Below are 26,615 nucleotides of genomic sequence, written 5' to 3' on the forward strand. Positions count from 1 at the left end.
GACTCATCTCCTCCCGGTCAGCTCCAACTAGATCCCCTTCTAGGTAAATCACCACTTTGAGTTTTATCGGATCTGCCTTACGCCTCTAAGCCCTTTCTGGGACTAAAACGTTCCAACTTAGCTGGCTTCTCCTCTTGGGTATGCTTTAAGTGATTTCTTGCACTTTGGTGGTGTGGCTCGTGCTTTATTCTAATTGGTCCATGTGCTTGACGTCCAGTGGTCTCTCGGGGGTTAGCCCAAGGCAATGCGAGGCCCATCTGCAATTCTAGATTTTATACTGCCTTGGCCTGTAAGTATTTTCTCACCCCCCCCCCTTTTTCTCAGGCCGCCTGCTCTTCCTTCTGCGTCAGAGTTCATCCTGTATTTTTACTTGCAGAATCCCTCCAATAAGCTGCGGAAGGGAGTAGCTATATTTGGTGTGCTGTGTTGTTGTGGAGTAATCAAGACATTTTAACTCCCAGATACGTTTTCTCCTCATGCTGGAAGCTAGCATTTGTTTTCTTTCTTTTCCCGATAATGGAAGAGTATTGTATTTGCGCGGTCCGCACACATTTCTGCAGTGTTGCTGGAGAAAAGTAACCAATCCATTGCCTTGGTTGTTGTAGTGTGTTTTTGTGTTTTTTTTGTTTTTTTTTGTTTGCTTAAAGCATACAGAGATCTTTTCAAATCGGAGCGATTATCTAGAGCCAGAAGATCGTTCCAGCTCTCTTGAGCCTATGAGTCTGTATTAACAAGCTGTTTTCTGGCTCATCAGGCTTTGGGATTCCTTAACGAAAGCTTTTGAGGTTTCAATATGACCGGCCCCATCCACTAGAAGAGCTGTCTAGTCACACTTAACATTTTCTCATTGTGGAATTTCCCCTCCACTATCACTGCTTTATGGGGAACCTATAGAGAACACACCTGTGCCCATATCAAATGAGTATACACCAGGGGTCTAGCAGGTGTCTCAGATGGCCTCAAGAACGCATGAACTCTCTGAGGCATCTGTGTTTTTATTTTCTGAAGGGTAAATGGGCCCCCTATCTCTTGTCATAGGCTGTTCCCTCTATAACCCAGGCGTCCCTCAACCCCAAACTTTAATCTACAAATTGGTAACCATTAGTATCTAAATACTGTAACTGAGCATAACGGTCTAAAGGCAAATGACTTCTCTAATGCCCTCTTGGAACAATCTAGATGGTCCCCAAAGGTAATATAATGTAAGGATAGGTGCCTTTCACTCAGGCCCAGCTTCATCTCTTCCTTCCACACCCACATGTCCCTCTCCCTAGGTCTATCTATCTCCGATTTCTCCTCCACTCACCTCCTCTCCCTCACACTTCTTGTTCTATCCCTTCGATGTTCATGACTGGGTCTCAATATCCCTGTTTGTGTGAGGGCTTTTTGGTATGTGTGGGATGCCAGATTGACAGCAGGACCACTCTGCAGCCCTTTAGCAGGTACATGCATTGCCCTTGTGGGTGAGCCCATTGTAAAGTTGGACGGAGCAGTGCGGTGTTGGGTGAAAATGATGTTTGAGTTTGCGTCATGTGGAGCGCTGGCACTGCCTCATTGGTGCATGGGTCGTAGTGCAGTCTGGATCCTTCTTGCTATTTCTCTCCAGGCAGCGATGCTCCCCTGCTCTTCTATCACTGGGTCTTCTGGTTTCCTATGTGAAACAAACTAGCCGGCATCACGCAGTACACGCATGGGGCAAACACAGTGGTAACAATTTCGTGAATGCAGGCACAAAAAGAAGGTACAGGGTATGGGATCCTCCCAACTACCCCGCCGCAATGCTGGAGTGGGACTGGTTCTGGGAATCCTACGCAGGCTGAGACGGGACCCCATCCCCTCTAGACCTGGTCAGATCGTTGGCCCTATCACAGGGTGAAATGCAAAAGAAAACAGACTGCAGGGTACTCTTGGAGGCACGCTGACCTGGGAGCGTGAGGGACTCCCAGAAACCTTATACTAATTTACATTGCTCGTGAGTCGGTGGATTGCAACTCAATAAGGAAGAGAGGTTTATGAACCATGGGGTCAAAATCAAAAAGGACAGGGGGCTCACTTAGGACTTTCGTCTTGCAGCATCTTAACTGCCACCATTTTGAATGGAGCAATTGAACATCCTCGGAACGGATTAACCCACTTGCGCACACTCTAAGGGAGGTAGGAAAGTAAAGGATGCAGAAAGGTACTAAGGGGGAAGACCTAGTCTGGATTACTGAAGTAGACCGAAAACTTGGGTGTTTCAAAACAACTGCTGGTAACCTGCATAGAAATGCACAGGCATGAGATAGTAGGACGGTCAAAACAGGGCTAGCTCAGACACATGGACTAGGGTGGGGAAATAATGAGTCGAAAGAACAAACAGAACTAATGCGCCTAGAACAGGACCAGACTCTTGAAACAAACTATGAGGACCGAAGCGGGAACTAGAACTAACTTGTTTCTGGGAAAGTTATCGTAGACTCTATGCATACGTTTACAAACTCGCAAATGTGTGTGCACCTATGCACATCCACTGTGACGAGTTGGCAGAACTCGCCATCCTAAAATGTGAAGGGGCGAGCTGCAGGGGTCTGGATTCATCGGACGCAACCTGATGTGCCTCCCAGAGATCCTCTGTCTTTCTTAGGTTTGGTTTTCACCCACCCACTTTAAACTAGGAACATCTTTAGACCATGTATTAGAAACTCTAGAACAACCTGGAAGCCGTGAAGGAGCCTTCAGAGTCTGTTTGCAGAAATCACAAACTCTTTGTAATACTTTTAGAAACAGGGCGACCGCGAGGCATGCGGTCTAACGAGGACGCTCTCTCCCTGAGCCTGGAAGTATGCCGGATGCAGCTGAAGAAAAAGTTGATACCCTGCTTAGACCCCTGGCATGTACTCACTGGCTGGTAACGGAGGTTTGTTCCATATATTTACCCCTTAAAACAGTGCTATTTGTGAAGGAGTCAAGTGAGACTCAACACTTGCGCAGACAATGTTTAATGTGATGAGATAGCTCTTCTAGTGGAATGTGCCTGTCACTTTGGGACCCCGAGAGATCCCATAGGGTAACCCCAGAGTCTGATGTGCCTTAAAAACACCTTGTAAATACAGGCTCATAGGCTTGAGAGAGCTGGAAGCTCCTGGCCAGATCCAATCTCTCCTCATTGAAAATAACGGTTTTCTTTAAGCTGCAAAAGGGGAGTACAAAATATCGGTGATGCTGCACCACACCTATCAAACCATGAACATGCCAGGTGAGGCTGATATTCTCATTAACCCATGCTGAGAGGGTCAATTTGTAGCGAACCTTGAGGAAAGCCCAATCCCAATGCATGAGACCACACTTTGAGCCACACCTTGCGATTGGTTGGGGCTGCTAAATACCTCCTTCATGGACCTACTATAAAAGAAGCTGGGTTAGTCCATCTGCGGCAGACTGGGAGCAGAACGATGTGCTTATGGATACTAGGAGAGCTGAACTTGGTGCTGCATGGCCACTTTGCTAGAGAAGCTAATGGCTATCAGAATTATTATAATGGGGCATGAAGTCTGCCAGAGGTCTAGGAGACCTCTGAACAGAGAAGCGCATAGAAACCAAAGGTCTGAGTAGCCTGAAAAATTAATGCTGAGAAACCAAATGTCTAGGGCAAAGCAGACCCATGAATGTAGAGAAACCAGAGGTCCATGAGAGACCTGAAACTGGAATTAAAAGAAACCATGGGTCTGGGAGAGAGGCCTGATCTAAAGAATGAGTCCAGAGGTCTGAAGGAGACCTAACTGATATTTTGGATCCCCAGAGGTTATGGTGGGGGGGGGGGGGCAGAAAACAAACAGTGCAGCGAGGCATGGTGAAGGAATGCCCAGCAAAACTGAAAACTTAAAAGGATGAGGAGACTCCTAGAATAGGAGCCTAAACCCCAGAGGCCTGAGAGGGGTCAACAGTTGCCACATGAGCAGGAAGACCAAGGAATGGTCTGGAAAAGTCTTTCATTCGGAAAGACTTCACTGTTTCAACATTCCCTCCATTTACATCAATGCCTCACCGAAGTCAGCTCCCCTATTTGCAATGGCTTAAAATCCTGTGCTGACGTTTGGAGGCAAGAAAAGTAATTTTGCTTTACCTCCCTTGCACAAAGATTTTTGAGGGGCACCGGTCAGCCCATATGGTTACCAGTTCAGGGGGACTCTGTCTCATGTGCAAGGTTCTTGGATTGTTTTACTATAGCACACCTCACCTTCTGGTGAAGGGGTGCTATGTAATACCTTTTTCTTTTTCTCTAATCTCATTTTTGTTAGCTTTTTTGATCCGTCTGAAAAGGTGACATGTATTTCTTTTTAAAAAAAAAAGTTTAAAAATGTTTTTTAAAACTTCATAATGCCATTATAAGTAACATATACTCCAAATGGCAGTGCAATGTGTTAGCGCTTTCCTTTAGACCTTTTTGTTTGATGGCCTTTTTTCCTGCTTTGAGTTCGAAAATAATGATTTATTATTTATATTCTGCTTTCGTCAAAGTCCTGTACATGGAACATATTTACATACAATTATCGCCCTCCTGAAGTTGGTGCTCATTTATCCATCTCAAAAGGATAAAAGGCGGAGTTGGTCTCACCGGCATTAGAATCTGCGATCTGCAGATCTCCCACAGATCACAGCAGCGTGCGATCAATCTGCTGAGCCATGTTACCGTCATGGCATATAAGGCACATAGTTTTGTGGGCTCCAGTTTAGATTCCTGGGTGTAGTGGAGGATTGTGCAGCCGGTACAGGTATGGGAATGGGACTGTCCAAAGCCAAGTAGGTGAAGCGCCGCCTCTCCTTCTGTGATCCTAGAAGATAATTGTTGATGCTTGGACTGGTGAGAGCAATCAATCCAGACCTCTGCATGTGAAACCTGCTGTCGGAAGCCCTCAGACGTGCCCTGTGGGCCAACAGCCTTGGCCAAGTTCCCTCCACTGCACCAGTCTGCATCCTGAGCTGGATCTCTGGGCTCTGCAGTTCGCCGACTTGTGGCTGAAGATGATCTCTCCTGCTGCTGCTCTCTGGATCAGAGAGGGGCCTTCCTAGAACCGAGTCTTAATCACTGCAGAGATCCCTCACCCTTTGATCACAGCAAATGTTGCTGTTGCCTGTCTCAGCTGTGTTCTGGGGGTGGGTCGGTGTCATGGCCACAGGTCCCAGCACGAACCACACCATCTAGTGATGGGGCAATGGGTCACTTGTCCCACTCATGTCCCTTTGGGACTCATAGACACAGGAGCCCTATCTGGACTCCGTCCTGGTGCCAGGCTCATATAAAGAAGTGAGCGGGAACACTTTATTTCAGTGCAGGAGTGCTCTTATTTCACAAGAACTTTCCACGTGGTGCTGAAAGCCTTTATTCCAGAACGTGCACTTCACTGGGGTGTGGCTCCCTAGGTTGGGTCTTCACGTGCTGACTCGGGGAGTGGCAACATGTGGCAGACAGGCTGAAGTTGGTGGGCGTGGCTTCTGAGGCTCAGCTATATAAGCATCTCCATCCTTCGGACTGATGCTTCCCGTTACAATGCACCTCCGTGCAACGAGACGCTCACTGCCGCCAGGACCAGCAGCAGACTTAACTTGTTGAATCCTGTGCTGCAACCGCTTGCTTACCTGACTCCGGCGCTCATCTACACGGTAGCAGACCATCTTCCAGGCACACACAGAGCTTGATCTCGACGCCGCAGCACCAGCAGTCATCATTCCAACTAAGCCAAATTCCTGAAAAGAAGACAAGGTTAGAATAACTACCGACACGTAATCTTGGGTCGCGCTGCTATTAAAACCCACGCACACCCCTAGAGGTTAGTTACCAGTTACCAGACCATCGTAACTACTCACCTCCTATCTCCGGTACCACTTCAACCTCTGCAGCGACCGCCGGAACCACAGCATCACCTGCATGGGGAAAGAACAGAGAATGAGACATTATACACTGAACGAACACTAGATGAAGAATGAACTTTATCAATACAATTACAAAAGTCGAAAGACTAGCAGGCGAGTGAAAACAAGGGAAACGCTTACCAACAAGAGAAGTGGACTAGCTGCAGCCGGCCTGGCCTACCACGACAAGGGACCAGTGAAGGAACTCGGTCCATTAGATAAGCGCCCCTGCCAGAAGCAGCAGGACGGAGAGCCCGCATTTATCATTCAACAGGTGAGCCCTCCAGAGTTAGCGCCCCCCATCTGCCCCCCCCTGGGAAAGCACGTCTTGGGAGAAGAGATCTGAAGAGGGGGTCAGGGCCGTAAACTGCATACTTATAACCCGCTTGTATACATGCAGGAATCACGCTGTCAATCCGCAACCACCCACATAGGCACAGAGGGAAAAGCCAGACAAGAGAGGTCTCACCCCTGGGGAGGGCTGCTACCATGCCCCAATGCCTCCGCAGAGACAAGGTGAACGTAACACTCTGTTCTCTCATCCTGAAAGCAGCTGTGGCTGCTGTCCTGAAGTGCTTGGCCATCCTGCTGGAAGGTCTTCAGACCTGCCATCTACCCGGAACCAAACCAGATGCAGACTTCAGCCGCTGCATCTGTTCTACCTGGTACCGCTAAAACTGGACCACTGGCAGAAGTGGCCCCAGAAATAGAGTAAATTGGGGTGGTCTTGCAGAGAATCCACCCGGCTGCCTACAAACTCCCAGTGCTTTTTGGGATTTTATTCGGCTGGCTTTGCCAAAGCTTGTTCTAGGGGTGAGGGATGGTGGGATTGTAATACTTCCTTTTCCTTCCTCTGGTATTTACGTGGAGCACTGAGTCTTTTGAGGCACTAGGCTGCCTTACCTGGTAGAGAAGGTCTGCTTAAGCTATAAGGGGGATTTGTATTTGTAAGGTAGAATATATGATTTTCGATTGTATTTTCTCACTTTATTTCCTACAGTCTCTCTCTCTTTCCTCTTCTCTCTCTCTTTCCTCTTCTCTCTCTCTTTCCTCTTCTCGCACTCGCACTCTTCCCCCAGACTTCCAGCTGCTAGACACACACACCTCTCTGGTCTTTTGGTCCTCTTCACCTGGTCTCTGAACTCACACATATACCTCTCCCTGTCAACTGACTGCTGGATTTTTAGGGTGGGGCCAAGCCTGATTTGCATATGGTCTTTCCCTTCTGTAATGGCTTGGCAGGCGAAGAACGGTGGTCTGGAGGGTTGCCCAGAGCGTTGCCAGTGGTTAAGATTAATTCTAAACCTTCCAGCCATCACCTCTTTGTTTTTGCTATGTCACCCCGAGTGGGACGGGTATGCCCAGACGTGGGTCCCGTGCCTGCTGGGCCTAGAGACCCAAGCTACTCCTCACTGATGAGCCCCAACAAGGGCGAAACATGTTTGGGGATGCTTGTGGTCTCGTGCAGAGGGGATGTGGCCTAGCAGTTCGGGCTGGACTGCCCCTTTTGGGGTGGGGCCAAGCCTGATTTGCATATGGTCTTTCCCTTCTGTAATGGCTTGGCAGCCGAAGAACGGTGGTCTGGAGGGTTGCCCAGAGCGTTGCCAGTGGTTAAGATTAATTCTAAACCTTCCAGCCATCACCTCTTTGTTTTTGCTATGTCACCCCGAGTGGGACGGGTATGCCCAGACGTGGGTCCCGTGCCTGCTGGGCCTAGAGACCCAAGCTACTCCTCACTGATGAGCCCCAACAAGGGCGAAACATGTTTGGGGATGCTTGTGGTCTCGTGCAGAGGGGATGTGGCCTAGCAGTTCGGGCTGGACTGCCCCTTTTGGGGTGGGGCCAAGCCTGATTTGCATATGGTCTTTCCCTTCTGTAATGGCTTGGCAGGCGAAGAACGGTGGTCTGGAGGGTTGCCCAGAGCGTTGCCAGTGGTTAAGATTAATTCTAAACCTTCCAGCCATCACCTCTTTGTTTTTGCTATGTCACCCCGAGTGGGACGGGTATGCCCAGACGTGGGTCCCGTGCCTGCTGGGCCTAGAGACCCAAGCTACTCCTCACTGATGAGCCCCAACAAGGGCGAAACATGTTTGGGGATGCTTGTGGTCTCGTGCAGAGGGGATGTGGCCTAGCAGTTCGGGCTGGACTGCCCCTTTTGGGGTGGGGCCAAGCCTGATTTGCATATGGTCTTTCCCTTCTGTAATGGCTTGGCAGGCGAAGAACGGTGGTCTGGAGGGTTGCCCAGAGCGTTGCCAGTGGTTAAGATTAATTCTAAACCTTCCAGCCATCACCTCTTTGTTTTTGCTATGTCACCCCGAGTGGGACGGGTATGCCCAGACGTGGGTCCCGTGCCTGCTGGGCCTAGAGACCCAAGCTACTCCTCACTGATGAGCCCCAACAAGGGCGAAACATGTTTGGGGATGCTTGTGGTCTCGTGCAGAGGGGATGTGGCCTAGCAGTTCGGGCTGGACTGCCCCTTTTGGGGTGGGGCCAAGCCTGATTTGCATATGGTCTTTCCCTTCTGTAATGGCTTGGCAGGCGAAGAACGGTGGTCTGGAGGGTTGCCCAGAGCGTTGCCAGTGGTTAAGATTAATTCTAAACCTTCCAGCCATCACCTCTTTGTTTTTGCTATGTCACCCCGAGTGGGACGGGTATGCCCAGACGTGGGTCCCGTGCCTGCTGGGCCTAGAGACCCAAGCTACTCCTCACTGATGAGCCCCAACAAGGGCGAAACATGTTTGGGGATGCTTGTGGTCTCGTGCAGAGGGGATGTGGCCTAGCAGTTCGGGCTGGACTGCCCCTTTTGGGGTGGGGCCAAGCCTGATTTGCATATGGTCTTTCCCTTCTGTAATGGCTTGGCAGGCGAAGAACGGTGGTCTGGAGGGTTGCCCAGAGCGTTGCCAGTGGTTAAGATTAATTCTAAACCTTCCAGCCATCACCTCTTTGTTTTTGCTATGTCACCCCGAGTGGGACGGGTATGCCCAGACGTGGGTCCCGTGCCTGCTGGGCCTAGAGACCCAAGCTACTCCTCACTGATGAGCCCCAACAAGGGCGAAACATGTTTGGGGATGCTTGTGGTCTCGTGCAGAGGGGATGTGGCCTAGCAGTTCGGGCTGGACTGCCCCTTTTGGGGTGGGGCCAAGCCTGATTTGCATATGGTCTTTCCCTTCTGTAATGGCTTGGCAGGCGAAGAACGGTGGTCTGGAGGGTTGCCCAGAGCGTTGCCAGTGGTTAAGATTAATTCTAAACCTTCCAGCCATCACCTCTTTGTTTTTGCTATGTCACCCCGAGTGGGACGGGTATGCCCAGACGTGGGTCCCGTGCCTGCTGGGCCTAGAGACCCAAGCTACTCCTCACTGATGAGCCCCAACAAGGGCGAAACATGTTTGGGGATGCTTGTGGTCTCGTGCAGAGGGGATGTGGCCTAGCAGTTCGGGCTGGACTGCCCCTTTTGGGGTGGGGCCAAGCCTGATTTGCATATGGTCTTTCCCTTCTGTAATGGCTTGGCAGGCGAAGAACGGTGGTCTGGAGGGTTGCCCAGAGCGTTGCCAGTGGTTAAGATTAATTCTAAACCTTCCAGCCATCACCTCTTTGTTTTTGCTATGTCACCCCGAGTGGGACGGGTATGCCCAGACGTGGGTCCCGTGCCTGCTGGGCCTAGAGACCCAAGCTACTCCTCACTGATGAGCCCCAACAAGGGCGAAACATGTTTGGGGATGCTTGTGGTCTCGTGCAGAGGGGATGTGGCCTAGCAGTTCGGGCTGGACTGCCCCTTTTGGGGTGGGGCCAAGCCTGATTTGCATATGGTCTTTCCCTTCTGTAATGGCTTGGCAGGCGAAGAACGGTGGTCTGGAGGGTTGCCCAGAGCGTTGCCAGTGGTTAAGATTAATTCTAAACCTTCCAGCCATCACCTCTTTGTTTTTGCTATGTCACCCCGAGTGGGACGGGTATGCCCAGACGTGGGTCCCGTGCCTGCTGGGCCTAGAGACCCAAGCTACTCCTCACTGATGAGCCCCAACAAGGGCGAAACATGTTTGGGGATGCTTGTGGTCTCGTGCAGAGGGGATGTGGCCTAGCAGTTCGGGCTGGACTGCCCCTTTTGGGGTGGGGCCAAGCCTGATTTGCATATGGTCTTTCCCTTCTGTAATGGCTTGGCAGGCGAAGAACGGTGGTCTGGAGGGTTGCCCAGAGCGTTGCCAGTGGTTAAGATTAATTCTAAACCTTCCAGCCATCACCTCTTTGTTTTTGCTGGATTTTTAGAGCAGTTCCTTTGATCTTACTGGCTACTCAAGTCAACTGATTCCTTGGGCCAATCTCTTTCCAAGTTGTCCTCTTTTGGGCCAAGACTACCTCCTGGAAGTCTTCATAATTACCTCTAGCCCATCCCTGTTTTCAGTCTCCATCTTTGCCATGGTGTCATTGTGATGTTTGTTCTGTTTCCCCTCCTAGATCAAGTAAGTATTTGCCTACAAAGGTTTTGTGTCGGGTTACCTTGTCTTCCTTAGTGTTCAGCTCCCTGCTGGTTCCATTTCCACCACTGCTCCTCTTTAGCCGGTCTGGCATTTGTGGGATAGGTGTTGGGGTCCCCTATTTAGCTTCTGCAAAGGGAAACCTTGTCCCTTCGGGTAACCAGTCTGTACTTCCTGTTCCAGGCCCAGTCTGGCCTTTTAGGTACTTGTAGTTTTTCTCCAGATGGTTCTGCTTTCCTAGAACCATTATTGCAGAAAATTGTCTTCAATTTGTTTTAAACGTGCTCTTAGAAGGACTGTGCTTCAGGTACTAGGAATGATATGTCCACAGACTTGGGATTTACCAGGCATCCAGGAATGTAGGTATTTCCAATGAGTGTCGGAGAGGGGTGGGGGGGGGGGTAAATTATGCTGCAGGGCTTGCAAAATATACTAGCCCACTAGCATTGGCTAGTAGTGTTTATGAAGGGCGAGTACCATTTGCATGATACTCTAACTTGCTAGCGTGTAGGGGATGTTAGAAACTTATTTTCCATTTTCTGCAAACACACTTTGTTTGCAGTAAACGGCAAATGCAAGTTTCACTGTGCATGCTGGGCAGCATTGCACCAAATATGAAGTGTACTTATGGCGACATGCACCATTTTACAAAAAGCACTGGTAAATATTTTGTCACCTTGGGACGAGTGCATTTCTCTTAAGTCGAGCATGTTAACTATGGAACTCGCCATGCAAGTCTAGAGTGATTTTTAAGAATTTGCAAGGCCTGTCAGCTGGTACATGGTCTAAAGGCAATGTCCTTGCAAGTTCTTCCCCAGATGGGGCTATCTCGCCCAGCCCTTCAATTCTGACCTTTGAGCTTGATGACATCCTAGAATTGGAAAAAGGAGAAGCTTGGGCGGAAGGAGATGGAGCTTCATTTTAAGTATGTACAGATTGAAGTAGACTGGGTGGAAATGGATGAGCTGGGAATCTGCGGAAAAGATAGGAACTTCCGCTTGGAGAAACTGAGAATGGAGAGCGAATTGACTAAACTAACTGGGGGGTGGGGGGGTCATGGTCCAATGGGGGCTCTGGTAATGGCAATGGCTCTTCCCTGCATCCCACGTTCCTCAAGGACCTGCTGAAAGTCTGAAGAGTTATGATTTAATGGACGACAACTTGTGTATTTGCCTGTGATATGATTGCATGGTTAGCTAGTAGACCCCCCTCGGAATGACTGTTGTGAAATTCTGGAATTGAGTGCTGCTTATATAGATTATAGTAAATTAAGGAAGGCTACACTCTTATTGGGGGTCTTCCTATTCTGCTACATTTTCTCTTGAGATCTTCTTCCATTAAAACAGATGCCCCTTTAAACTCTGTTATTCCATTGGAGCTGTGAACCTGCTTTGGGGTGCTTGACTGCACCTGCACATTTTACCTGGGTCAACAAAAGGTCCAGTGATCTCTGGGCCACATTTCATATTTGTAGTACTTACGAGGGATTTTTTTTAATTAATTTTGAAAGTCCTATTATGCATTGTTACTGTGGTGAATCTATGGGTCACATTGTGACTAATCCTAGTAATAGTGTAAATATTTTCCCTTGAAATAATGTGTATTGGTTAACTATAGGTTACAATTGTTTCATCCTCTATGGCCATAATGTTTTATGTGCCTTGACATTAATGCTATATCTTAAGAGGGAGGTCTAAAATGAATGTGGAGTAGTATTATAGGCCTTGGCGATTTCTAACATAGTTTTCCTGCTGTTGAAATGGTTTCTGATTTTTATCCCATAACATACAGGGGCTGACCATCTGGTCTAGCGCCTTCCCCATATACTAGCGCTGTATTGTGTATTTAGGACATTGTACATTGTTCTGACTCTTTCTTCATTACTCTTCACATAATGCCATTGTTTATTTTATTCCGTATTCTTCTTTTTGTCTTATCACAGCAGCGGGTAATCGTACCAGTACTGCAACTACATGAGGTCGCCTGGTACTAAAACGGCGTCTTTGCACAAGAATTTTCTTCTTTGTGTGTTTTTTTTCTTCCTGCCCCCACCTCATTACTGCGACTAAGCGAAGCGGGGGTGTCACCCGCTCCTCTTAGTCATAGCAATGAGGCTTGGGGGGGGGGGGGGGTTGCATGGTTGTCTCCTGCTTCCGTTAAATGGAGAGCGAGGGACACAAGTGTAAAGGGAGAAAAAAAAGGACCCTGCGTTCCTAGCGCCAACCCACGTAAGTGGGTGGGAACTGACGCCGCAGGGATCGAGGGAAGTCAGCGTCACACTTCTGTGTGTGCCGCCGTTAAGGTAAGTGGCCGGAGGGTGGGGGGGTCAAATGGAATTTGTATTGAAACCATGAAGAATACTAACTCAAAGGTGTCCGGATGATTTAGCTTGGTGTCTCTACGGCCTCAATTTGATAACACTCCTCCGCCCAAGCATTCCTGACTACACAATCTGAGGGATATAGCACCCTCTTGATTCTTGGCAATTTCACTCCTTGGATATAGCACAATGCTTGTTACTTTGAGTGCTTTCCCTCTACTTATAATGCTTAGATTTTTGGGAATCCTTATTTCCCTGTTTGCAATGTGTTTAATGTCCGTGTAGCGTAAATCCAGGGCTAAAAAGACCAGTCTGCCATTTTGAAGTCAAACGGGAGAGCATTGTTTGGCCCACAGAGCAGTGCTGTCTCCACAGCAACTTCACGCTGATCGGTAGCAGTTCAGGGCATGTGCTCCCCATCTGACCACAAGCCAGCCGCCAGATAGTGTTAAGATCATGCAGTCCGAAGTAATAGCAGCCCTCCACAAACTGTTCTGTCAGGCAAATGAAATGCAGAATCCTTAAGTGAAGAGGGCAGGTTTACTAGCGCTGGTAGAAACCTCGAATTCCCTCAGAACCAATTGTCCCAAATGATGGGGCTTTTGTGTTGTGCTTCTTCTAGGAAGCGTAGAAGAAGCCCTGTGGCAAGGGAAAGTGCTTTGGGGAAATCTCATTTACCTCCTCCAGGTAGCGCACAATACTCTGAGTGGGAATCCCTGGTCTCCAGTGTCCCTCCACTGTGGCTTCCTCACAGTGCCCAAAAGCTTTAATCTCCGGGCTTCAACTACCGTCTGTTTTCCCTGCCACTTTGTATTTGCAAGCTCTGTGCATTCTCTGTCTCTGCAATTTCTTTTCTGATTTGCAGCGTTAAAATGGATTTCTACAATCTGGCCTGATGGACAGATTTTAGAAGGCCATCCTAGTTCTGCACTCCAGGGATACTCTTAGAGATTAGACAAAACCCGATCAAGGTAGCAATAAACAGTCAAGGCTATTCTCAGGAGAAAGCGAGTGGGCTCAGTGGTCCACAATGGGATCACATAGTGAAGCAAGCGTACAATAATTCAATTTAGATAGAAAAGTACTAGAATACTCTATTATAGTCCCAAAAACAAACACTAAGAAATGAAATGAGCAGGTAGTACTATCACTCAATTATAAAACATATATATATATTTCTGATGTTTGTTAATCTGCTTAGAATCACATGCTGTGCATAGGTCCGACATCCAGTGGTCACTGCGGAGTATTGCATTTTGTTTTTCGTAGTCGAAAAGGGGACGTCGACAAGGCGTGTCTGTAACACTATCCCTGTACCCACAATCCCTCACGCGTCGAGGGCCCTCAGATTGTTTTTTTCCGCCCAGCTACTGGTCGCCTTTATGCGGAGCTCCTCGAGAGACATTGCCAAATAGTTTCTTCGACCTTTGGTCGTTTTGTTATTAATATCAATAACGTAGATCCCTCCCTCGACGCAGAGCCGTTTCTCCGCCGAGCAAGATCTTCGACAGAAGGACGAGCGGAGGAGATCCTTCGGCGCTGCCGAACACGTGGCCTGGCCTCGCCGGCCATACACAGTAGGGAGAGTGGGGTTTTGTGGTCTTTCTTTCTTTTCTTTAAGAATGCCTTTCTCTTTCCCCTCCCTCTCTTTCGAAGTCGTAGTCGCTATGGAGAGGACGCCATTTAGGTTTTGCCCGCTTTGCAAGGGTAAATATACCTGGAAGGATAAGCACAAACGGTGCAACCGTTGCTTACCCCTCGTTCACCAGGAGGACGGCTGTGCGGCCTGTAAATTACTAAAGCCCAAAACTCTAAAAGACCGCAGGGTCAAAAGGTGGGCGGCCTACGCCATGTCTAGGCCTGACTCCTCGCCCGCTGCCGCCGAGTGTAACGAGGACAGTGACTACACGGTCCCCGTAACGGAGGCTGTAGACCTCTCAAAGGAGCGTTCACGCTCCTCGTCGTCGGTCCCCGGCCCCGACAAGCCCGGCTCACTCCCAGCTTATGGGGACGAACACCCTGGCGACAAGGACGCACACAAAAAAACACCAAAGCACATACCCCCAGGCACACATTCGTCGAAGACGAAGGTAGCCATAGCGCCAACGGGGACGCCGGGCCCACCGACGTCTTTCGCCGACCGTAAGGGTCGTCAGCCCTCCCCGCCACCGCTCCCGCGACAGGCGACTGGGCACTCTAAAAATAAGGGCGCTAACACCAAAATTTCCGGCGACGTGCATCGCAAGAGCGCTCACGTTGCCACCAAGGACTCGACGGGCAAGGACTCGACGAGCAAGGACTCGACGTTTCATAGCGCGACGGCGACCGATCCCTCGGAAGAGAGTATGATCGCCGAAAGCCTTGCGCGCATAGCATCTAAGGACGGCCAAAGACGTACGGCGAGTGCAATGCCGAAAACTGCGCACAAGGCCAAAGATACGCCGAAGGCGCCGGAAAACAGATCAGGCCTGTTCCCGACGCCGACAGAAGGCCCTAGCCAGCAAGAAGGATACTGAGAAGGCGAAGGCTCTCTTTCTTCGACGTTATGGGACAGAACCAGACTATTACAGGGGGAAGAAACCCCCTTTTCTTTCCCAGACCGTCCTGGCAGACCTCAGTGGACCTTTGAAAGGTTCCAGACCTGTATGGACAAACTAGATAGGTTCATGTCCATCCCAGAAGACAGGGCACCCAAGAGACCAAGGGAGGCACCCCTGGAGAGTCCAAGGGCTAAATACCAGAAGTTTTATAACCCCATACAGGAGGACATAGACTCTTACAATCCCACTGAGGAAGACACCTTCTTCCAAGAGGAAGATGAGTTCACCTATGTTGAGGACCAACAAGAAGAGGAAGGTTTTCACGAGGAAACTAACCTATGTGAGGAAGGATTCCAGGAAGACACAGGCGAGGGCGACCCAAATCCCTGGCAGTCACCGGCTAGGTCGACTGACACAGGCAGTAGCAGTATAGTCATCAGGTCTACTGAAACTACACCAGTCGGGAACCCTTCGCCTGTCGATGATCAACCCACCTTCAATGCACTGCTGAAGAAGGCAGCAGCACATTTCGAGATCGAAACTGGGGAGGTCACCCCAGACACTGATTTTTGTGGAGAGGATTATCAAAGAAAACCCCCCCACTAGCCAAGTTATACCCATCCTCGCCTCAGTTAAGAGACGTATTACACCTTCTCTTTCCACTCCGGCATTGGTGAGAGGGGTCAATCCAAGGATTGAGAAACTGTTCTCTCCCTCTCAATCAGACCCATTATATATTAAGGGTCACTCAATCCCGACTCCCTGGTTGTGACCAACACCAGGAAAAGGGCAGGAGTCCCACTATCTACTAGCAAGGCACCCACAGACAAAGAGGGGAAGAAGCTGTATGCCCTAGCCAAGAGAATCACCACCTCTGCAGCATTCTCTACCAGAATTGCCAATAATAACACTCTATTGGCAAGCTACGCTGATGCTCAATGGGCTAAGCTCAGACAGGACATCGAAGAAGCTCCCGAACCCCTAAGGACTCGTTTACTGACTACAGTTAACGAGGGCTCTCTGGTCAATCAAAGCATCGTCAAGAATACCCTCGATGCAGCAGAGACGGCTGGCCGCACTTTGGTACAAGGAATTTTACTGAAGCGTCACGTCTGGCTTCGCAATTCCGGATTTAAGGCGGAAACACAAGCGTCCCTTATTAATAAACCCATAGAGGAGTCCAACCTCTTTGGGAGAGTAGTGGATGACGCGCTGGAGAACGCAAAGAAAGAATTTGATACAATAAAGACCTTAGACCAAATTTCAAAACCCCCTAACAGGCGGGGATTTGGTAATGAGCGCTTTTTTCGTGGGCAACGCCAGCAACAAAACCAACAACAGTACTCTGCCAGCAACTACCAAAGTAATAGCGGCCAGTACAATCAGAGGGGTCAACGTCGTGGCAAGGGAAGAGGCTGGGGTTCCACCCCCAGAGGCTCCCAAGCCAACAACACCACCAAGTGACGCGAAGATTCGCGTCCCCTCCCATGCTAAGCCGGTTGGGGGCCGGTTAACATCCTTTCTTCCAGCATGGGAGGGAATAACATCGGACTGCTGGGTACTTTCCACCGTAGCCCGCGGCTACTGTATAGAGTTCAACAGTTCCCCAACATACAGACCCCCGAGGGGACGCCGCATGACACCAGAACACCTCGCCATCCTTCTCCAAGAAGTGGACCAACTACTGGAAAAAGGAGCCATAGAGGTCGTGCCTCGATCTCAGGTAATGGAAGGTATTTATTCAGTGTACTTCCTTGTACTCAAAAAGGATCTAACCATGCGCCCTGTATTAGATCTGCGCCCAGCGAACAAGTTTGTCAAACCCCAAAAGTTTCGTATGGTGACCTTACAGGAAGTGATCCCACTGCTATCACAGGGAGATTACATGACAACACTGGACATGAAAGATGCATACTTTTCATATTTTAATGTTGCCAGCGCACAGAAAATACCTCAGGTTCATGATAGAGGGCAAACACTACCAGTTCAGAGTGCTACCCTTCGGTATAGCATCTGCACCAAGGGTATTCACGAAAGTACTGGCAGTGGCAGCGGCCCACCTGCGCAGGTTATCCATCCCAGTATACCCTTACCTCGACGACTGGCTCATAACGGGATTCTTACGAGACATGCTTCTCAAACACCCAAAAGACTGTACACCTTTTGTTCCAACTGGGCTTCTCCATCAATGAGAAGAAGTCCAGCTTAGACCCCAGCCAAGTCAAACAATTCCTAGGGGCTCTAATTCGAACAAAGGATGGCCTCGTCTTCCCCTCCAACGAGAGGGTCCAAAACATGCTGTTTCAGATCCCCCAATATGTGGCAGGTCGAGAGGTGACGGTGCGCAAAGCGATGCGATTGCTAGGAATGATGGCGTTGTGTATTTATTTGGTACCTCACGCGCGCCTGCGCCCAATGCAAGAGTATCTCAACAGCCAGTGGTGTCAGGCCAGCGGACAATGGGACGATCTAGTGGTGGTCTCGCAAGCCTTGGTTCTCTCGCTACGGTGGTGGACAAAGGAAAACCTGATAATAGGGAAACCCTTTGCCACACCCGCGGTGGAGGCCACTCTAACCACGGACGCATCCCTCACAGGATGGGGGGCTCACCTATCCCATCAGACTGCTCACGGAGTGTGGACTCCGAACGTAGCATCCAAGCACATAAACCTACTGGAGCTACTGGCGGTGTTCAAAGCACTAAAAGCCTTCCAGGAACACCTACAAGGGAAGACAGTGATGGTCCTTACAGACAGCACCACAGCCATGTACTACATCAACAAGCAGGGGGGCACCCACTCTCCAGGACTGTCCAAGCTGTCCCAGAATATATGGAAGTGGGGTCTCAAACACAACATGTTCCTACTGTCACAACACGTACCAGGGGAACTCAATCTGCTAGCAGACGAACTCAGCAGAGACTTTCCCCTGCCCGAAGAGTACGAATGGCAATTGCACGAAGACATCGTCTTGGACGTCTTCACGCAATGGGGATTCCCGGAAATAGACCTGTTCGCAACTCTGGAGAACCCACAATGCCAAAGTTACGCCTCCAGGTACCCCCAGAACCAGTCCAAGGGGAATGGTCTGACGATTCAATGGTCAGGGAAATTTGTTTACGCCTTTCCCCCGACTCCCCTTCTCAACAAGGTGGTGCACAAGATGCACCAGGAGCAGGTTACCATGATACTAGTGGCCCCAATGTGGGCCCGGCAGCCATGGTTCGCTCACTTGATGGAGATGTCCCCATCTCCCCCAGTGAAACTTCCATGCCCGTACAACATGCTGTCACAGGACAAGGGCAGGACACTGCATCCATGCCCTCAGACCATGTACTTAGCAGCCTGGCTCCTGAGATCATAGAATTTGGACATCTACAACTCCCGCAGAGATGTATGGACATCCTCAGGGAAGCCAGAAAACCTAATACTCGCCACTGCTATTCTAGCAAGTGGAAAAGATTAGTCATCTGGTGTAGAGGTAAGAGCATCAACCCGGTTGACTGCTCTCCCACTAACATTGTTCTGTACTTGACCCATTTACTGGATTCGGGTCTAGTGTTCAATTCCATTAAAGTCCACCTTGCGGCACTTTCTGCATACACCACTTCCCAACTTAAAGTGTTGTGGTGGAAGATATCAGTTATCAAGGCCTTCATGGAGGGGGTAAAGAGAATACACCCTCTGATAGCTAACCCAGCTCCCGGATGGGACTTAAATGTGGTACTTTCTAGACTCATGGGCCCTCCTTTTGAACCCATGCACAAGGCAACTCTTAAAGACCTCACTCTTAAGACTGCTTTCCTAATAGCTATCACCTCCATTAGGAGAGTAAGTGAACTACAGGCTCTTTCTGTCCTAGACCCCTTCGTAACAGTTCACAAGGATAAGGTGGTTCTACGCACACACCCAAGGTTTGCACCAAAATTCATCTCGAAATTCCATGTAAACCAGTCAATAGAACTACCAACGTTCTTTCAAAACCCTTCCAGCTTGGGAGAAAAAAGTCTGCATACACTAGATGTACGCAGAGCTGTCTTGTTCTACATGGAAAGAACCAGACCACTGCGATAGACTAACCAGTTCTTTGTCTCGGTGGCAGCAGGAAGAGAAGGAGATGCAGTTTCAAAGTCCTCTATATCTAGATGGATTGTTCAATGCATCACTCTCTGTTACGCTCTTACTAAGAGAGAACTACCCTTCAAGCCAAGAGCACATTCCACTCGAGGCACTGGGGCTTCCATAGCGTTCATTGCAAATGTTCCCCTTGAGTCCATCTGCAAAGCGGCTACCTGGAGTTCTGTGCACACCTTTACAAAACACTACTGTCTAGATGCACACTCTAGATCTGACACCCAGGTGGGACAGACAGTATTAAGACATCCTTTCTCTACTGTTCCTTCTCATAACCCACCGCCAACTCCGGATACTGCTCGCTAGTCTATGCACAGCATGTGATTCTAAGCAGATTAACAAACATCAGAAGACAATGCATTACTTACCGTAAAAGCATTTCTGATGGTTGTATCTGCTTAGATTCACATGCGCCCACCCTTCTTCCCCGCTTGGATGGAAGGAACATAGACACCTTTCTACATCTCTCTCTCTCTCTCTTTTCTGTACTCACTCACGTAGAGAAGGCTCCCTCAGGGCAGAAAAAATACAAACAGAGGGACCTCGACGCGTGAGGTATTGTGGGTACAACGCACGTCACTATAGGGATAGTGTTACAGACACGCCTTGTCGACGTCCCCTTTTCGACTATGAAAAACAAAATGCAATACTCCGCAGTGACCACTGGATGTCGGACCTATGCACAGCATGTGAATCTAAGCAGATACAACCATCAGAAATGCTTTTACGGTAAGTAATGCATTTATATATATATATATATATATATATATATATATATATATATATATATATATATATATATATATATATATATATATATTCGCCTTTATGTTTGTAGGAATGCATATAGTAACTCGGTCAACACAAAAGAAGGTAAGTAATGATGCAGTAGAATGAAACCAGTTCACAAGAATTATACCCTAAATTTACAAATCCATTCCCTATTATGATTTGGGGCCTTATGTCCAAATGTCACAAAGCTTCTTAGAAGAGAGGACAGATGTAGGAAGAGTTCTTATGGTGGTGAACATTTTTCCAGAAGATACTTCAATAAAGTTAGTAAAATTATTTACCCATCTTTAGGTTTAGCTTTTAGATTAAATGATCAAAAAGCGATGCAATGCAATAAACTTATGTTTATTCTAAGGTTTATTATAGGGAATATGGGGTTGGCAGAATGTCTACACACCCCCATGACTTAGATTTTCCCAGTTGACTTGGTGGGTCGACTGGTGGTTGCTGGCTGTCAGTTTTCCCGTGGTTTGTTCCGGTGCAGGATGTCCACTGGTTGCAGGTCTGAAGATTTCTCTGGTCAGCTTCTAATGCAGGATGCAACACCTGGTGAAAAAGGCCAGCAGGAAACGACTGCCACTGGCGATCACTGGACAGCAATGATGGGCGGCAACTCTCCAGTCACAGGTGAAGACCTTCCATGACGGGATCCCTTTATGTTGAGAAGCTGAAACTTAGCAGGAAGTAAGATGTCTTGTGGCAAGAGTTGGCAACCTCTGAAGTTCCGGTCGAAAACGCAGAACCATGACACTTCTGGTGAGGTAGCCCACTGGAGAGCTAGTCAGTCCACTGTGTGGTCAGGGACCCTTCCGAAGGCTCAGGACGGCTAGACACTAGAGGGCATCGAGACTGGTTGGTCCCACCAGTCCAAAGGTTGAAGCACTGCGGAGGGCCTTCGCAGATCAGGTAGTCCAGCAAGGCTTCCCTGGTGCTAAACGCAGGAAGGGATTACAAGCCTATTCGGGAGTCATCCACATATCTTTATTCAGCTGCTATTCTACACAGGATACTTGGCTCCAACGCTGATGGCTGCAGTAGCCCGCTTATCCTAAATCCTGGAAGCAAGTTCAAGCCCACCAATGGTAAGGATCTGCACTATTCAAACAGGCGCAGTAGTCCAATTCGGGGACCACTGCGGTTTCCCTCAAACAGCAGCTTTCCCTGGCGAATGTATGGCCATAAAAGAGATTGGCCTTCTTCCTGCCGTCTCGGGTCAGGCAAACAACATGCCCAAAGGATAAGCAATACTTCTTGTGGCACATCCATTTTAGGGCTCTAGCCACATTTTAGTAGCCAGATGTGGTAAAAGCAAATGTGCACTCTTACCGGTACATTTAGCCGGTAAGAAGGCTCAGTGGGTTTGAGCGTTCGCTGCTGCGATCTATGTGTGGTCTGCAGGTCACGGGTACGAATCCTGGCAAGGCCAACTCAGCCTTTCATCCTTCCTAGGTTGATAAATGAGTACCAACTTCGGTTGGGATGAAAAATGTATGTAAATATGTTCTCTGTAAAGCGCTTTGGCTTAAGGCGCTATATAAATAACAAATCATTATCATTATAAAAGTCTGCTGCCACCAGCTTGTCTTTAGGCACATATAAAAGTGACCAACAATTTAAAGTGTAAAAGACTAGGGTGATACCAAAGAATCCCCACTGCACTGCATTTTAAGATGCTGTGTGCACTATTAAAGTTACCCAAATGGGTACAAATCGAAAAGGCAAACCTAGTTCCCAGTACTGATAGTCTGAGGACTGATCAGTTTCCCCATGTCAAAATGAGCAAAAAAGGACAGGGGAGTGAAGCTTGAGGCTTCACTTCCATGTAAAAAGTCAGCACAGGCTCAAAAGCAAAAGGTTTGGGGGACCATAAAATATGGAGGGAAAGTTGCCTAAAGAGAAATCTTTCCTAACATGCAGACTTGTCTGCTCTACTTGGCTTGGGCGGTCTACCACTCTCTCCTTCTGCATCCAGAATGGGGAGTACCCTGGTGTGTCGTTGTGCTGATTCTCTTGCTTTCCTGGTCAGGCGCCTGACACCGGCATTATATGAGCAGTGTCTCCTGTTACTGACTACTTCCCTGAGAGGGCGGTTAGGTTGTCCTCCTCCATCTTCACTACTGGTTTCCTGCAGCCAGCCTCTTCTCCCAGGCTTACACAAGGTCGATGATTCTTCCTTGTTACTGTGTACCGGTTCAGGGATCAGACATGACCAGACTGGCCCTACATAGCCACTCCTGCCTCCATGTCAGTGTCCATCAAACTGTTAGGCAGTTTTCACAAGGCTTCATTGTCTTCCACCCCATTCCTCTGTGATATTATCCCTTCCGCCCTAACCCCGCCTTTGTTTGTGGCTCTGCAGACTTTGTCATCTGATTTAACAAAGATTGGTTCGATTGGTTTACTTTTTTCTCTTATCACATCTGCCACCTACCTAAGCCCATGCACTTTCCTCTTTTGAGGGTGTGGGCCCTTCCACACAAGAAAGAATCAGCATAACCTTTTTATTGCCCTATGCCCATCTTGCTTACATGGTTTGTGTTCAGTCTTGAGCATTTTCTGGTTACTGTGGATGGTCACCTATAGAGAAATGTTTTATGAATTTCAACTAGGACTCAACATTTCAACAAGAATAAAAGATTGGTCCCAGTAGTGAGCAAGCGTGTAAGACTCTGGTGTGCGACCCATGCTGAATCTAGTAGATTGGGCATTGCATAACAGGGTGTTAACATTTCGCACCACTATACCACTGTTGTGGGTTGAGTTGCACTAAAATAAAAACATGAGACTAACATATACTAGTCTACCTTACCCATCTAACATATTCTCCTACTAATAATCAGTGCAAATTAGTTCATGCCTTTTTATATAATTTTGGTGCAGATTGATAAATCCAGTGTGCAAGGCATTTGGGCTGTTCAGGGTTAGCTTGGAAATGCAATAAATTAAACATAAGTCTGCGCTGTGTTTGAATGATGATGTAACAGATACAAAGTGTGGAATGTGAGATCCGTTCTGCTAATGATATTGTATTGTAAAAGACTTTCAGAGCAGGAAAACTGTACTGAGATGCAGCTATTTGCTTCTGTTGCTATCATTCTAAGCAATCAGGATGAACACGGTCCGAGCTTTTGAGAGGGCTGGCTGAGTTTCAAGGGAGGTGGTTCTGACTGACACGTTGCATCACAGAAAAAGGCTGGCACTCTTGCATTTCATAAATGTGCAACTTATGTCATGGACATTAGTTCAGATGGTTTTAAAAGGCTGGCAGGCGGGAGGACTCAGTTTTCGTGTCTTGAAACACTTGTGTATAGGCGTGTTACAAATAACATATCATATCTCTCGCTTTCCTTGGCTGGCAGTTGTCTCAAAAGAGTTTGCAAGTCTCGGGCGCTCTTATCCTTTGGCTGACTCTGGGAGAAGCGTGTGGCAGAAAGGCTGGCAGAGCACTCTGTGGGTTCATTCCAAGCGCAAAGGAAGTGGACCAGATAGTTATTCTGTCCAACAACTAGACTGGGGTCGCGAGCAGTTCAGGACGCACGTACGATCAATTATTAACTTTAGTGAGGAGCGTGCTAATGAGTGAATGTTTAGTATTGGATAGCGTGGGGTGGAGAATATCATAAACTTGTCAGATGTGGATAATTCATTTTTAGGTGCTGCACAGTGAAATCTTAAACGTGCATAACTGTTTAATTTATTTATTCATGCAACAAGATTCAAATGTAATAGAAGCTTATCTTCTGCCAAGATTTGGTAGAGGTTCAATGTCATTTTCCACAGGGCGCTGGCTAGTTTCCAAAATACACTGTTTTGAAGCTCGTGGTGAGCAAGGCTTGTGTTATCGCGAAGAACAACACTTCGAAATGTATCTTGGCAAGACCCTTTCATTGCAGAGGAAAATAACCGCAAGCGAATTGGACCTAGAAATGTTTATTTTCGATTCCATAGCAACTGATGTAAGGGCCATGTAACTTGCGTATTTCTAACTTCTGATAAAGAATAACAATTCGAAAGTTGAATCATCTCAGAATTTGGATTACATGTTTTGATCTGTGATGGTAACACGGGCACTGGGGATAACCAATAGTGTGCTTGTATTACTGCCTGTGGTAATTCACTGCCACGTGTGATAAGACAACAGCCAAATGGGTTATTGGGGGGGGGGGGGGGGGGTGTGTGTGTGTGTGTGTGTGTCTCTGTGTGTGTGTCTCTGTGTGTGTGTCTCTGTGTGTGTGTCTCTGTGTGTGTCATTTACATGGTAAACGTATCCTGAGAATCAAAAACTCATAATTGAGAGTGTACTAAATTCAGTATTTATTTACTGTTAGTGATCCCAGTATAAGGACAATTGGCAGGCGGTACTCTAAAGTTAGGCTCGCCACTAATGCCAAAAATAACACCAACCAAAATTACCGCCAAAAATACCTCTAACACACCCTAAACCAGCATGATGATTTTTTTTTTCCCCCAGAAGTCTAAATCATTGAGAACGCTGCAAAAATATTGTGCGCTGAGGGGCTCAAATAATTCCACTGGGATAGGCCTCTTTTAGTTGCTACCTCAAACACCAGTTGCTGCATGCTGTTCTATTCCTTAAGGGTTTCTAGTTTGGCAAATTAAAATGCCTTTGTTATTTACAATTCCTTCTTTTATGTGCCTACATGGTTTTGTGAAGGGGTCTGTGATTCTGCAGTTGTCTTGTTCTGGACACCAATGTCCTTTTGTCTAAAGTGTGCATGAATACATCTGAATCTCCACAACAAACTTTGATATTTCTCTTTCAAAATTGTGACACATTTTTTTTCATTAATTTTAACACCAAGATACAGTTTTTTATTGTTCTTGATTGAACTGTTAGTGTTGCCAGTCCAGCTCTTGATGTGTTTATAGATCCTTTGCCCCAATATGTTAGACCAAATGGAATTCTGTATCCCTCCAGTTTAGATTGTTCCCTTTGTTTTTAAACTTTCTGCTGATGTTCTGTTCCACTAGCAACAATTTTCGATTAATTTTCGAGATGCACAAAAAACCTTGTGAATCCTGGGCTGGCGAGCACTGCAGAGGAAAGCGACTCTTTAATTTAAGCAGGCATTTGGATTTCAATACTTAATACAAATTTGGAGAAGTAGTTATGCGCTGCTTTTGCATGACATCCTCGATCTGGCTTATCAATACTGAGGTATACCGGATAGCAAGAGCCTCAAGTATTTCTTTAGTTATGGCTGCAATTGTGTACGTACTAATTGGGATATAAGGTAGATCTCATGTGTACATTCCCTGGCATAAGACTTGCATCAGCTTTGTCATTATTTAACTTGGTTGAGATAAATGCTCCAAAATTGATCATCTCTTGTGTATTCCTATGGTATTGCACAACTTCTATTCCTCCTTCAGCATTTACTAGGTTCGGTGCCTGATTAGAAGCCTGCTGTGTGCTACAGTCTGGTATTCTCAAGGAGATGGTCTTTAGTGAGGATGTGCCAGTAGGGTTTATGTAACAAGTATCACTCATTTTCCTCTCCACTAACTACTGCATATCACACAAACCATTATCCTCTCATCTTGTCACTGCCTTGTTGCAGTCTACTAAAATCTTGTTTTCCCTCTCCAGTGGCGGCGTCATGATTTACTTTGACCGTATCGAGGTTGTGAACATGTTAACCCCATCTGCAGGTAAGTTGGCTATTTGTGTCTTGTTTGATTATAGGCTGTGGTGGGTCTTACACTTGGTTTCTTTGTAAACCCCAAGCCAAAGGGTCTGTTCTGATTTGCATGATGAAGGGGGTAGTGACAAGTCCACACCCCACCACCACTGTCTGCCGCATATTAAACATTCTTTTGTTTGACATTTACCAATCGGTACAAGTATTAATGATCTTCTCTGGCGAAAATCTTAATTCAAATTATTGGTCTGCAGGCCGGAATCCTGTGGAGGTTCTCTAAGGTGCTGCTTATTAATAATTATTTTGTGACCTGGCTTTGGCTGATAGTTAAGAATCTTTCTGCTCCCTGCATCCCTGCACATCCGCTGCTAGAAGTCTGACAAAAACAATCTTTCAAAAACATCCCAGTGCAATTTATTTTAAACCAATGTTTTGTGGACTGTAAAACAATTACCGAGCAGTTAAATCATTCTTTTTATGCCTGTTTCAACTATTTTTAATCCATTATTTTATTGCAAATTTAAAGTCTGCATGAATTGGTGGCTTAGTAGAATAAACCTTACAGATGTACTTGCTGAGCATAGACCTTATTCCAAGTATTAGTCCTAACACAAGATAGAACAACCACCACCTTGAGCATGTGGTCATGCCAATAGCCTGACCCTCTTCTCACATGAACAAGAACCCAACAATGCCCCAAAGACCCACCTTTGGCGGTTGTTTTTCTTTGCCTGCCTTCCTCTTCAGTCGATAGATTATCAAGCTTCCTTGATGCTGCTAGGCAAACAGCTGTCAGTCTTAGCTCAAAT

General features: G+C 47.6%; 1 protein-coding gene across 2 annotated transcripts in view; it reads left to right on the top strand.

Annotated features, from left to right (window-relative positions):
* Positions 1-26,615, top strand: part of LOC138472732 (erlin-1-like) — a 519,316-nt gene that overhangs the window by 55,678 nt on the left and 437,023 nt on the right. For both annotated transcript variants that reach the window (XM_069611050.1, XM_069611051.1), the window contains exon 5: positions 25,755-25,816. In XM_069611050.1, coding sequence (XP_069467151.1) covers positions 25,755-25,816 — 62 coding nt within the window. The remainder of the gene's footprint in view (positions 1-25,754; positions 25,817-26,615) is intronic.

The sequence above is a fragment of the Ambystoma mexicanum genome, chromosome 8 (genome assembly GCF_040938575.1).
Source record: "Ambystoma mexicanum isolate Mex_15411 chromosome 8, UKY_AmexF1_1, whole genome shotgun sequence".
Classification (NCBI taxonomy): Eukaryota; Metazoa; Chordata; class Amphibia; order Caudata; family Ambystomatidae; genus Ambystoma; species Ambystoma mexicanum.